Raw genomic sequence first — 14,925 nt, 5'->3', positions numbered from 1 at the left:
GAATGTAACATAACCCAGCCACTGGTGTCTCATCTGGACAACCACACTGGCTGATGCACTGTGGCGACCCTGAACGGGAGCTGCTTATTACATTGTTTCTCCTATAATTATTTTTATTATTTTCTCAGCATCTCTCTACCTGTTTCCTTTTGTTATGTGCCTTGTTTGTCCTTCAACTAAAGAAAATTAAGGCACAATGCTTTGTCTTGTCTACATATGCACTGAATTGTCTTTGTTTTTGTCCTTCAGACTTTTAGGGCCATATTTCCTCTGCTTCTCATTTAAATAAAGTTCTTATACTTGCACCTGTGTCGCTACATCCTAAAATTTGTTACAGAAGACCAAGCATTCTAAAATAGAACGCAGCAAGTAAAAGAAAAGGGAGGAGTAGACATCAAAGATGACATCAGGCATGGCGTTATTGTGTAGCAGAGGACAAAGACTGGGACTGGGTGAGCATTCCTTCCACTATATGGCTACTTAGTTGGTGGAGGAAGAGGTGGTCTTCTTAAACCTCCATGAGTAGTCATTCATTTGTTCCTGACAGGGAAGTTGTCCTCTAACAACTAGGATTGTCCTGTCCTGACATAACCTCCTTTGCTGTGGCAGGTAAGTCGCTTGGCCATTAAACCATCAAAGCCTGTCCCACAAAGGAGGAGGAGAAGGCAGGGCTGTGTGACATAACTGGCAAATGGTTTGTTCTAAATAATAAATATGATTTTTCTCAAGGCAAACCTACATCCATTAGTGATTTTGCAATACAGCCATATAATAAAGATTTTATGCCATGGCACACTAATGCTCTCAGATGGGCTTTGCTTTGAAAACACTGTACTGTAAAATCAATGTCAACACCAGCATAGTACGACTTCTTGTGTGTTCCTGCATGTTCCTCCAGTCCAGTGACATGTGTAGAAAAGTCTAATATTTAGTTTTTCTGTTTTATTTGATGAACCTATATAGAGCAGCATTTCTGTAAAATGTGCCTCTTCTGTACTGGAGTCAGTAGAGACCTGTTCTGCTGCAGCATCTGTTTTTTAAAGCCCACGTCTTCAGCATTCTGAAAGATTCATCAGATCAGTATGATGATGGCAGTATGTAACAGACCTGACAAATACACACAAAGCACAAATGGTTTTCTGTACTTTTCTGGTGCTACTACAATCTGAAGCTTTTAGTGATGAAGGTTCTGAATTATTTAGCTTGTGCATTATTTGCTGTGTGTTCCAGATCCTGCCTAGTCTGTGACTAGGTTTTCTCTCTGATATTCATCAGAGGGGCGGGCACTAGTCAACACTGGTGCTTCTCCACACACTAGTTGTATCAGACTCTAGTCACTTACACACTGGCTTGTGGATTGGAATACTTATTTAGCCAGCAAGAATGAGCAGCGTGGTCCAAAATCCTTATATGAGTAGACCTCTGAGAAGTCGGGTAGGTGTTCAAATGTGTGTGTGTGTGTGTGTGTCTGTTTACATGTTTAATGGGAAGACTGGCCTGTTATTTTTTACTGCATGAAGAGATGCTGCCCATTAGAAGAGAGCATTTCGCGGAGGGGAATGAGCTGAGCACAGGAATAAACACACATGCACAGTGCCTCACCTCCCAATGAACACTTTGATTGATATGTTTTACTCTAAAAAAGCTAAAAAAAACAGCTTTGTGCCCTTCTGGTTTGGAAAATTGAGGCAGATGTGCAGGATGTGGGAGCAGATTCCACAATGTAATCCAGTTTGATGCTGTTCCACGTCCATCTTGTGGTTTTTGAGGGAAGAGTGGTTTTGGAGTAATCGGATTGTGATTTTAGGAATTGTGTCTCATTGCTGAAGGTTATAATGAATTTATGAATAAATGACAGCTTTCTAGGTCATCTAGGTCTTTCTATAATTCAAACTTCATTGGGCGAATTGCCTCATTTTAGCTCTGTTCTAAAATGCAACAGCAGCATCATAGTTTATGCATAGTGTTCTGTATGTAACGCTGTAATTTCATATGAACTTGATATTTCCTAAGACTAAATATTTAAATATGATTACATTTCTTTACTTCATCATTTCCACACAGTTCCAGAAATTATTATTCCTTAAATTATTATTCCTTCTTTTTCATCATCCGCCACAGCAGATAAACTGGTGTGTCCGCACACTTGACCTGGCAAACATTTTACACCAGATGCCCTTCCTGACGCAATCCTCCCCATTAACCCGGGCTTGGGACTGGTGCCAAAGAGGACACTCTCACGTGTCCCCAGTGGCTGGGTTATATAGCGCTTACATATAAACCTCTGTAATCAGATAATAACACAATAATTAAACTGATTCATGAGTGATCTTGGTGTATCTTGCCTGGAATATGTGAACCAGCACAACTAAAAAAGACTATTACTTTTCTCAATATCTAAGATGCGCAATGATATCATTGTTCTCAAGCTTGCATAGTCAGTCAACCTTCAGCCTGATTGTAACAAGCAATGAACCCAATTGTGTCATCAATATGTACTCATAATGGTAAATAATTGAATTAAAAGTCGTTTCATTGAATGTAATGAATGAGTGCAAACATATACACTTTGGAAGATGTTCGAAAGATGTGTCTTCACAATCATCCTGGCTAAGTCTGGCTCTGTCAGTTAGATGGCCCTAGTCAGTAGTTCTGAAACCGATTTGAAGTTAGACCGATTTGAAGTCATGCCCTATGAATGCATGCCACTATGCATGCCACGTACACAGCAAATGGTTGAAGCACTCTTAGTACACACCAGTAACTAAAACACGCCTGAGGATAAATGTCTTCAAAATATATGCCTGTTCGTTTTGTGTTATTGAAGAGAACATCTGATTACATAATCGGTATGTGCATATGTGTCTTGTATTGCTGTGGCTGCTGGGGGCTGGATATGCTATTTAAGTGCATATGCTATTCATAGATACACTTTGGCCTTGTGGCTCATGGTTTTATCCCTGTAACAGCCCGTAGTCTATTTTTCTCTCTCTCTTTTTATGTATCCCTGTGACTGATTCTGTTTTCTACCTTGTTGATACTGGTCACTGGAGATTGGAAGTTGCCACTTTGTTTCAGTTGGACACTGATTGTTGCTAGCCATTGAATTGCTGTGAGCACACGGCACCGGATTTGGGAATGTTTGCTACACACAGGAGCAGTATAACAGAGATTCGGGGGGGGCATGCAGGTCGCCGCCTCAGCCGCCAACAGAGTGTGCCATCTGAACTCCTCCAGATGCCCAAGCCGGCTCCTCCTGGTCCAGCTGCAGGTGTACGGAGGAGCAGCAGTTTTAGTAGTGCCCGGATGCTGTCCATGTCCTTCACAGAGAGCATGCGTAGTGACATTGACCGCTACCTGTCAGACCAGGGACTATACCCACTACGTGCCAACCAGCCAGGTGAAATGGGTGAGATGCAGAGACTCCGTGAAGTTCGTGCTGCTGCCCAACTAAAAAACCTTGAGGACTTTCTGAAGACAAATGGCATCTCTCTGCAAGAGTGTGTATCTTACACAACTGGCATGACATACAGGTAAGAACTGTTGAGAGGTATGGAGTAAGGACAGGAGCTTTCACAAAAGAGAAGATCATTTAATTGCCTAGTCCAATGTGATGGAGGTCTAATCATGTGCCTTGTCCAGTGTTAATTCCTTGTGTTAACGTGTGTTTGAGACCATGAATGTGAATGGCCCTGTTTGACGAATGTTCTAAACAAAGAGAAACAGTTCATTATTAACACATGAAGGTCAGTCAATCTGTAAAATTTGAAGAACTTTGAATAAATCATCAAGTGCATTTGCAAAGACCATCAAACAAATGGTTCTTTTGAGGACTTTCCCAGGAAAGTAAAACCAAGGGTTACCTCTGTTGCAGACTATAGCTTCATGAATCATATATATGTTAACAGCATCTCAGATTAGAGCCCATATAAATGCATCATAGGGTTTAAGTAGCAGACACATCTCATCATCAACTGTTCAGAAAAGATTGTGTGAATCAGGCCTTCATTGTCAAAATGCCACAAAGATTCCTCTTTTGAGGAAGAACAAGACAAGAGTTACAAAAGGAATGGATGTTAGACCAATGGAAATTTGTCCATTGTCTTTGTGAGATGAAGAGAAGTGAGGTTCCCACCGTGAAGCATGGAGGAGGAGATGTGATGGTGGAGTTGTGCTGATGACTGTATCATTTACATTTACAGCATTTATCAGACTCCCTTATCCAGAGCGACTTACAATCAGTAGTTACAGGGACAGTCCCCCCCCGGAGCAACTTCACGTTAAGTGTCTTGCTCAGGGACATAATGCTAGTAAGTGGGGTTTGAACCTGGGTCTTCTGGTTCATAGGCGAGTGTGTTACCCACTTGGCTACTACCACCCAAATCTGACACAGATTTGTTGCAGATTTGTTTAAAATCCAAGGCACGCTAAACTTACATGGCTACTACAACATTCTGCAGCAACATGCCTTCCCTTCTGGTTTGTGCTTCATGGGACCATCATTTTGCAATAGGACAGTGACCTCAAACACGCCGCCAGGCGATATAAAGGTTATTTGATGGAGTGCTGCAACAGATTACCTGGCTGCTACAATCATCTGAAAGGAGAGTACTCAACACCTCTGGGAACTCCTTCAAGACTGTTGTAAAACCGTATTAATCTACAAAGAATCTACAACTCTCGGAGTTGCTCTAGATCCTGGTTCTTGGCAAAGAGCTTCTGATAAGATGACCCAGCATGAAATGTACCAGAGGGCACCACAGTCACCAACACTGTAACGGCAAAAGCTTCAGGGATGTTCAAATGAACCAGTAGCTTTATAATGGACATTTTTCTTTCTTGGACAACCCTGCACTGACACCAATTGCACCAATTGTGCACCAACACCAAATTTTCACTGAAAAATTCACGTGGGAACTGTGCATTGGATTGCTGAATGGCATTTCTTATAAAGAAATATAAAATAGGATGTGTAGAAATAGTATCAACTAATACATTTCTGGCCCTAAACATTTTATTCCCAATTGACCTGGGAACTTTGCTCATGTGCACATATATTTATGATAAATTTGGATATTTCCATGTAAAATAAATAGTATTGCAGGCTTCTTGCCTGCTGAGCAGCGTTTAAGGTGTAACAGACAATTTGAAATTACTTCACACTTCACACTATGCAGGAAGTGACCGCAAGGTCCTCTCTGTGCTTGCTTTCTGCTGCTGGACTGAAGTCTCACATCTGTCAAAGTGGAGGGGGGGGCGAGGTCTTTCCAAATAAAGGCCAATTCATTCATAATATTGTTTGCCCAGGGCACCAAACAGGCAAGGACTTCCCTTGCCTGTCCATATGCAAGCTTTACATTAATTTTCATGAAGGATGGTGAACTTATGTTCTACATTCAAGCCAAATTTGGAGTGAATTGGACATAGGATCTAGGATCTAGGCCTAGGATCCTTGTACCTTTGTACAAGAAAATTAAACAGTTCAGATTCTCACTTCCTGTTGAGCGGAGCTATTGGGTGTGGGTTTGTTGCAACCATGATCAAACTAAAGACATGGCAATGGACTGTTTAAGGAAACAATGCACCTGTACACAAAGTCTGCACTTTTAAGACATTTTTACTTTTTAATGTGTTAATGTATTGGGTATTTTGTTAAAACTGAATTGCTGGCTATAAACATACATACTAAAAAGTGAATGGAATCTTTCTACAATCTTTGCAAATCCACTGTAAACATGTGAAACATCACCATCTCTATATGTATATGGCACTGTACATTACCCCATAACAGAACCTTAAATCAATGTTGCTAATAAAATAACTGCATCAAATTGTCACATTCATGTGGGCAAGACGAGGTGGGTGCACGGAGAGGAGGACGAAGAGTGACGAGGAATGAAGGACGCGATCACCTGACATCACGAAACAGGGGTTTAATGGTGAATCACAGGACAGGGGAGACAACCGAGACGTTTACAGTTGTAAACACGGAACATAACGTTAAAGACCTGACAGCGAACAGAAACGAACAGGGCAGCTTTATACAATTAACACAGGTGAGAACGATTAGGGAACATTTCACATGACAACAGTGAAACTCTGGTCCGGATCCCTTTTCGGACCGGATCGTGACACAAATAAAGTTGGCATCCACCTTTCGAAAGTAACTGGATGCAGCCCAGTTTGCTGAAAAATTCATAAGCAACCTTGCTTATTTCACATAATGGAATGAAATATACATGCATACACACACATTAAATATATATGATTTAAGAATATCTGGAGCGGGTGGCATGTCTGTCCCTGGGTTACTGTCTATTGTTATTAACTGTTATTGTCTCCACGATACGGCCATTCAATATTGCAAATGAAGAAGTAAGGGTTTTCATAGAGTTTCTAAGACCACTGAAGACTTCATTTTTCATTCGGCTGCTCCCATTAGGGGTCGCCACAGCAGCTCAACCCGTCTGGTTGTCCACACACTTGACTTTTGCCCTTCCTGGGGTTTATTAGATGGTGAACAGGACAGGGGAAACATCAAGTAACAATGACCCGACGGCAAACAGAAAACCTAAAAAATAAATAAATGCACCATAGTTCCGGACCGAATCATGACACGCTGTGGTGTGCATCCTCAGTGGCTGGGTTCTTAGTTCCACTGTCTAAAACATGTAAAATTAGTTAAATCGCTAACCCCACCTCAAGCAGGCTCTGATTATCTGGCCTTAACATATCGAGCAATGCTTCATGTTTTGACTGGTCTATCCACACTTTGTTCTTTGTGCAGAAACCTGGGGAAGTCTGGCCTGAGGGTGTCCTGTCTTGGGTTAGGTACATCACTCAAGTACCCAGTGTTTTACACTATTGTGCTAAATTGGTTCATTTTATATGTCTACACTGCAATTACGATTAATGTCTTTATTTCTGTTTTTGGGCACAGGCACGTGGGTCACATTTGGAGGCCAAATAACAGATGAGGTAAGAAATGTGACCAGCTCTGATTTTATTTAATGTGGTCTGATCTAATAGCTTCCAAGTGAAATTGAACATTTCACATTCCTCCTGGCAATTTTCGATTGATTGGCTGTCTCTTTAATGTGTGGTGTTTTAGGTGGCAGAGCAGCTTGTGACAGCTGCCTATGAGAATGGAATCAACCTGTTTGACACAGCAGAGGTTTATGCTGCGGGAAAGTGAGTGCATTCCGTCTTTTACTCCACTCCAAGTCCATTGATTACATAAAAGTAAAATGTTTTTTTTTTGTTTTAACACCAAAAAAATCTGTTGAATAATGATATTCAACTCGAGCCAACTGTTTTAGTGGTCATTTAGAATGAAAATAATCCCATATACTGTGAGGTTAAATAAACCAAACACCTGGTTACATAATGTTATATAACACGACTTACTACAGGACATAAGATGCTGTTATAATGGTTGAATCATGGATTGTCGTTTGTGTCTTTGCTTAAAGTAGTGCATTCTCAGGGACTCTTTAAACCGCAACAGATATTATATCTGTCCCACTCGGAAGCAGTCAAACTCGGGACAACACACAGTATAAATACAGAGCAACCATCTTGGGTGTTGCCTGTTGAATTGTTTCACATTGACCCCTGCCATTACCTAAAACTAACCCATTACTATTGCCTTTCTGATTTTTGAACATTGCCTGCCCTTTGATCAGTGCGCTCAGAGCTTTAACAATATCAATACTAAAAAACGGACTCAAATGATGTGTCATGAGTAAAATAATTTTATGTTGAGTTTACAATTGTTATGCCACACTGGGTAAAGGATGAGGTGTGGGCACACAATATTGTAAATAAGTGATTTTTTAATAATCAAAAAATAAACATAGCACAAGGGCTGAAAACACACAGAAACAAAACACAAGTAAAATGTAGCATACATTTGGGGTAAATACTTCACAGAGGAGTGTGGGCACTTTCCCAACTTATACCACCTGGTGGCATTACAATAATAAATTTATCATTGTGGCTCTGGATTTGACGTGGATTGTCAAAGTCCTCAGTGTGGAAGAATTCAAATAATTATTGTAATATGAAGTATGAAGTAAGCCAAAACAGTTCTTATGTAAATCTTGTAAATGTGTCTTAGGTCATAGATATATTTTAAACCACATCAAGGATGCTGGCATTGTCTATTAGAATCAGTGGAGGATGTCAAGACAAATACTCTCCACTCTTTAGTTAGCAGGCTACAGACTCAATCAGAACCCTTTTCTTAATATTGGGGGATTTTAATCATGCATCACCGGACTCTGCACTACCCACCTTCACCCAGAATGTGACATGCCTAATAAAATTGGACTTACTGTATGCCAACATAAAAGATGCATACTGCTCATCACCCCTCACCAGATCACAACCTGGCGCACCTTGTCCATGTGTAGCCCATAGTGCTCAGGGAGCCACCAGTCACCCGTACAGTACAGAGATGATCCGAGGACAGCGAGGAGGCTCTTAAGAACTGTTTCTAATGAGAGATGCTTTGTGATAACCACAAGGAGGACATTGACAGCCTTGTCACCTGCGTCAAAGACTACCTTAACTTCTGTGTATATAACACCGTACCCACCAGGGCTATGCGGTGCTTCTCCAACATCACACCCTGTCTCGCAGAAGAAGAGTGCCTTCAAATCTGGATACAAAGAGGAGCTGAAAAGGGTGAAAAGGAGCTGAAATGACTAGAAAAGCTCTAGCGTGGAAGAGCGCATCAGTTTGCCCAGCAAGCTGGCACTGGAGTGGATGATGCTGTCATTCACCTCCTAAATCGTTCCCTCTCTCAGACCGCTGGGAGCACTGTGAGAATCATGTTCTTTGATTTCTCCAGTGCCTTCAACACCAACCTTTCCACAGTCCCGAGGGACAAGCTGGAGTAGACAGGGGTGAATCATCACCTCACAACATGGATGCTGGACTACCTAGGGGCAGTGGTGGCCTAGTGGTTAAGGAAGCAGCCCCGTAATCAGAAGGTTGCTGGTTCGAATCCCGATCTGCCAAGGTACCAATGAGGTGCCACTGAGCAAAGCACCGTCCCCACACAGTGCTCCCCGGGCGCCTGTCATGGCTGCCCACTGCTCACTCAGGGTGATGGGTTAAATGCAGAGGACAAATTTCACTGTGTGCACTGTGTGCTGTGCTGCTGTGTATCACGTGTGACAATCACTTCACTTTCACTTACCTCACCAACCGACCAGAGTATGTAAGAACTCTGAGCTGTGTGTTGGACAGAGTGGTGTGCAGTATAGGAAACCCACAGGGAATGGTTCTGGCACCGTTCCTCTTCACCATCTACACAGCAGACTCACAAACGCTTCCTAAAGAAGTTCTCTGATGACTCTGCAATAGTCTGAACTGACCTGGGACTTTGTGGACTGGTGCCAGCAAAACTAGATCAACTAGATCAAAACCAGATCAACACTGGAAAGACCAAGGAGCTGGTGGTAGATTTCCGCAATTGGGTATGGACATTGAGGCCATGGAGAGCTACAGGTACCTTGTTCATCTGAACAATAAACTGGACTGGACTCTGATGCTGCCTACAGAAAAGGAGACAGCAGGCTGTACCTGTTGCAGAGGCTCATGTCCACTCTTGTAGACTATATATGACTGTGGTGACTTCAGCCTTGTTTCATGGTGTGGTCTGCTGGGGAGGTAGCATCCTTGCTGGGGATCGAAAGAGACAAGGAGGGCCAGCTCTGTTCTAGGATGCCCTCTGGACCCAGTGGAGGTGGTGAGTGACAGGAGAATGGTGGCTAAGCTGTCATCCCTGTTGGACAACATCTCCCACTCCATGCGGGAGACCCTGACAGATTCTCTGATTTGAGGCCTAAAGTTTAGACACACCTTCTCATTCAATGTGTTTTCTTTATTTTCATGACCCTTTACGTTGGTAGTTTCTCAATGAAGACTAATGTAAATGGTCATGAAAATAAAGAAAACACATTAAATGAGAAGGTGCCTGTACTGTATAGCCATTCTGTACACTTGCTTATATTCTAGGTATACAGGCATTCACAAATATATTTGGTGTATGTGTGTGTGTATATAAAAAAACAGTGGATATGCTTTGCAAAATATATATATAACGCTCCCTATATTTTTTTACAACGCAAATCCACTGTTTATTTTTTCTAGGACTTTTTAATTGTGTACAGAAATGTTTATCTTATACAGTCGGCATATTGTCTTTTTGTACTGTCTTGTCTCTGCTTACTTCCTGCAGGGCTGAGATAGTGCTGGGCAGCATCATTAAGAAGAAAGGATGGAGGTTAGTGTACCAAGGGCTACCAAGCAGGATGAATAGGACTGGGGGATAGTATGAATTGTGCACTCAGCTTGTGCCTACAGGGCTTCATTAATTGTGTGAAACTGACCCCTAAATGTGCTCCCTGTTCCTGTCCATTTTCTGCAAAGTCCATTTAGACAATGTATTGTTTGCTTTACAGCCTTTACATTCAACACACAAAATATTGAGATTGTTCGCCATGGTACTATTTTTCTCTGAAGCATGATTTTAAAGGAAATAACAATACATCAAAATAAGGGTAATGATACCATGTTTGCGAAACTTTATAATAATTCAAATGAAATATATCCTCTGTTCACTCTTTTGTGTCCACCCATCATCATTCCAGAAGGTTTATATTGAGTTTTTGTCATGACAGATTCTTGATTTGCTGATTCTCCATCCAAACATAGATACCTCTGGCTGTGAGGCATGGAGCAGTGTCCTGATGGAATGTCCTGATGTAATCCTCTGAGTTGGGGAACATAGTCTTAGCCAAAGGAATTCCATTATTTTCTTTAATATCTTAATTAATGTGTCCTTCACAAAGACACATCTGGTTGATCTCAGTCCTGGCTGAAGACTCTCAATTGTTAATACTTATTCCCAATTCCAATTGACGTACGATATCCCACAAAGTGGGATGAGCTGTGCTTGTGTAAGACTTTTTCAGAGATCTATATGTTTTTATTTATAGTTGTGATATTGGTATATGTAATTTGATTATCCTGACAAAACATTTTTCCACTCAGTTCAAAGGACAGTTCCCCAGACTATTTTGAATGAACTTGAACCCAGAAAAGCTAGCAGTGTTCTGGGACATGTTTAATGGCATAATCTTTATATGATATAGCTTTAACCTAATTTGTGGATGGCACAGAACATTTTGGGGTAATTTATTATAAAATGGGGAAGTAAACTCTCATTTATGTTTTTTTTGTCATCTTCTGATTGTCATTGAAATCAACACACACAAGCACAGCACAAGGTGCACACGACAAGACATTTCCTCTGCTTTTAACCCATCACCCATGACAGGCGCCCAGGGAGCAGTGTGTGGGGACGGTGGTTTGCTCAGTGGCACCTTGGCATATCGGGATTTGAACCAGCAACCTTCTGATTACGGGGGCCATTTCCTTAACTGCTAGGCCACCACTACCCCTAAATAGCAGATCATTCTCAAACAGGAGTGAATTTATTGTAGTATTTATGAAAAAATTGGCAGAGTATTTGTTTAATGGTAAAGTCTTGTTCAAAACCTGCTGTCTTATTCACAAAGAGCTTGTAGGTGCTGACATTAGAGATAATCAATACCCACCAGCTCATACTGTGGTCGTTTTAACCCAGTATATCTTTTCCTTGCAGACGTTCCAGTTTGGTCATCACAACCAAGATCTACTGGGGAGGAAAGTATGTGAGCCTCTGTGTGTGTCCTAGTGTGTGTGGGTGGCTGAATGGGGGTAATAACATCACTACCAGTGGTGGAATGTAACAAAGTATTTGTACTTCGTTACTGTACTTAAGTACATTTTTACGTATCTGTACTTTACTTAAGTAAAAATAATAATGCATACTTTTTATTTTACTCCATTACATTTTGCAGCAATTATCTGTACTTTCTACTCCACTACATTTCTACAATTTATGCCATTACTCATTACATTTTCTGAACACAATTTCCTCAAAATCTTGCATGAAAAAATAGTTAGCCTATTGCGTTCTGGCGTTGTTTGCCATTTCCTACCAATCAGGCTTTATTAGCTCCAATGATGGCAGAGCGCGTCAGTTAGCAGCACGAGCTGGTAGACCGGCTTGATTTCAAGAAGACGAGACATTCAACATGGACCCAGAGCCTTGCGATTTCTTTGCATCCCAAAAATAATTGTTGCCATTTAAAAACTCCCCTTCAAATTTGAAAAAACATATAGAGGTAAGCTATGCTATGGTATGCTATGCTTTTGGGTATGTTATGACATGTTATCATACTATTATCTAGCGAAATGTATGCTATATACAGAAATGGTATAAAAATCTTACCAGTGTAGCTTCATTATTTTTTTTTTAACACGGTGGTAGGATAAAACTTGTTTATTAGCTCAGAGAAGATAGCGTATTGTCTTTGCTAGCATAATGTCCAGCTCAGTGTTGTGCCAGTTCACACTGAAAAATAACTATTTCACGTTCATAGTTAATTTTTAAAACATTTTAAAACCAAGTTCACAGCTCAAAAAATGAACTAGTTCACGTTCGTTCTTTATTTTTTTTTATTTTTTAACATTTTCAATACAACGTCCTTCTATCTGAACCTCCTTCAGTCTTCTCCTTCTATCTGTCATACATAGTAGATAACTTGTCATCCACATAATTCTAAGGTACACACAGTATTGCAAAGTGCACGCACAATAAGCACACCAAACTTTCCAATAAACATATAATTGCTTGTAATTTGTCAGGATCCGGTCCGAAATGGGGGTTACTCCGGTCCAGGATCCGGACCGGAGTTTCATTGTTGTCATGTGTAATGTTCCCTAATCGTTTTCACCTGTGTCAAATGTATAAAGCTGCCCTGTTCGTTTCTGTCCGCTGTCAGGTCTTTAACGTTATGTTCCGTGTTCACCAGTGTCTACGTCTCGGATGTCTCCCCTGTCTTGTGATTCACAATTAAACCCCGGTTTCGTGATGTCAGGTGAAAGCGTCCTTCATTCCACGTCTTCTCGTCACTCTTCGTCCTCCTCTCCGTTCACCCGCCGCGTCATGCCCGCATGGACGTGACATAATTATTATGAGCAATGACATCAGTACAGGCATAAGTCAGTATATGTACTATGCATTTACAAAATGGTAGTAGCCTAGTGGGTAACACACTCGCCTATGGACCAGGAGACCCAGGTTCAAATACCACTTACCTGCATTGTGTCCCTGAGCAAGACACTTAACCCTTAGTTGCTCCAGGGGGAGACTGTCCCTGTAACTACTGATTGTAAGTCGCTCTGCAAATGTAAATGAGATGTTGAGACAAACCATTGTGTCAGTACTTTTACTTAAAAATAATACTTTAAAGTAAATTTAAAAGTAAGTACTTAGGACTTTTACTTAAGTAAGATTGTTGATGTAGCACTTCTACTTTTACTTGAGTACATATTTTGCAGGTTACTTGTACTTTTACTTAAGTACTAAGCTTCAGTACTTCCTCCACCACTGATCACTACTATGTCTTTTTTCTCTTCTTAATGTGTTGCAGAGCAGAAACCGAACGGGGACTGTCAAGAAAACACATAATTGAAGGTGAACAAGATTATACTAAACTGATTATACAAAAAAATCCCAGTGTTGGGAATATTTCTTTAGTGAGATTCCTCACATAAACACTCAGTCAGTTCATTGGCAGAAATACTTCAGTATATGTAGGCCAAACAGGTAACAATCAGTAGCATTAAACAGAATTGTAACAACAGTGGCAACTGACAGAAACATACACTAGTTGAAAAAAATCTGTTCTTAATATTTATATTCAGAACCTAATACCAGATAAGCAAATAGTTTCTTGCATTGGATTTCATACATCTAAATAAAAGGAACACACAATGTTAACTCCAAGTCAATCACACTTCTATGAAATCAAACTGTCCACTTAGGAAGCAACAGTAGTTGACAATGAATTTCACATACTGTTGAGCAAATGGAATAGACAACAAGAGGAAAATATAGGGAATTAGCCAGAAATCCCCAGTAAAGGAGTGGATCTGCAGGTGGTGACCACAGACCACTTCTTAGTTCCTATGCAGTCTACAACCCACACAAGTGGCTCAGGTAGTGCAACTCGTCTAGGATGGCACATCAATGCGAGCTGTGGTAAAAAGGTTTGCTGTATCTGTCAGCGTAGTGTTCAGAGCATGGAGGCGCTACCAGGAGACAAGCTAGCACTGCCAGAGCCCTTCATAATGACCTCCAGCAGGCCACAAATGTGAATGTGTCTGCTCAAAAGGTTAAAAACTGACTCCATGAGGATAGTATGAGGGCCCAATGTCCACAGGTGGGGGTTGTGCTTACAGCCCAAAACTGTGCAACACGTTTGGCATTTGCCAGAGAAGAACTAAGATTTTCAAATTCACCATTGGCACCCTGTGCTCTTCACAGATGAAAGCAGGTTTACACTGAGCACATGTGACAGAAGTGAAAGAGTCTGGACATGCACAGGTGAACGTTCTGCCGCCTGCATCATCCTTTAGCATGAGTGGTTTGGCAGTAGGTCAGTAATGATATGGGGTAGCATTTCTTTGGGTGGCCACACAACCTTTTGTATGCTCGTCAGAGGTAGCCTTACTGCCATTAGGTATTGAGATGAGATACTTAGACGCCTTGTGAGACCATATGCTGGTGCGGTTGGCCAGGGTCTGTCAGCAGTTCCTGCAAGATGAAAACATTGATGCTATGGACTGGCCTGCCTATTCTACAGAATTTGTCTCACTCCATCCACCAACGCCACATTGCACCAGGAGTTGGCGGATGCTTTAATCCAGGTCTGGGAGGGGATCCCTCAGGATCCCATATGCAACCATATGCAACTCCAACAGGAGCATGTCCAGGCATTGTAGGGAGGTCACACAGGCACA

General features: G+C 41.3%; 1 protein-coding gene across 4 annotated transcripts in view; it reads left to right on the top strand.

Annotated features, from left to right (window-relative positions):
• The first annotated feature begins 1,324 nt into the window (after nucleotides 1-1,324).
• kcnab2b (potassium voltage-gated channel subfamily A regulatory beta subunit 2b) overlaps nucleotides 1,325-14,925 on the top strand; it is a 35,013-nt gene continuing 21,412 nt past the window's right edge. For 2 of the 4 annotated variants that reach the window (XM_028994265.1, XM_028994263.1), the window contains exons 1-8: nucleotides 1,325-1,434; nucleotides 3,238-3,533; nucleotides 6,788-6,831; nucleotides 6,941-6,978; nucleotides 7,112-7,191; nucleotides 10,250-10,294; nucleotides 11,678-11,722; nucleotides 13,554-13,597. In XM_028994265.1, coding sequence (XP_028850098.1) covers nucleotides 1,384-1,434; nucleotides 3,238-3,533; nucleotides 6,788-6,831; nucleotides 6,941-6,978; nucleotides 7,112-7,191; nucleotides 10,250-10,294; nucleotides 11,678-11,722; nucleotides 13,554-13,597 — 643 coding nt within the window. In that variant the 5' untranslated portion in view covers nucleotides 1,325-1,383. Of the gene's footprint in view, nucleotides 1,435-2,840; nucleotides 3,534-6,787; nucleotides 6,832-6,940; nucleotides 6,979-7,111; nucleotides 7,192-10,249; nucleotides 10,295-11,677; nucleotides 11,723-13,553; nucleotides 13,598-14,925 lie in introns of those variants that run through there. The other 2 variants (XM_028994262.1, XM_028994261.1) reach the window with 1 other exon arrangement.

The sequence above is a fragment of the Denticeps clupeoides genome, chromosome 10 (genome assembly GCF_900700375.1).
Source record: "Denticeps clupeoides chromosome 10, fDenClu1.1, whole genome shotgun sequence".
Taxonomy (NCBI): Eukaryota; Metazoa; Chordata; class Actinopteri; order Clupeiformes; family Denticipitidae; genus Denticeps; species Denticeps clupeoides.
Note: the sequence above shows the minus strand (reverse complement) of the source record. Positions and strands in the feature narration are given on the sequence as shown.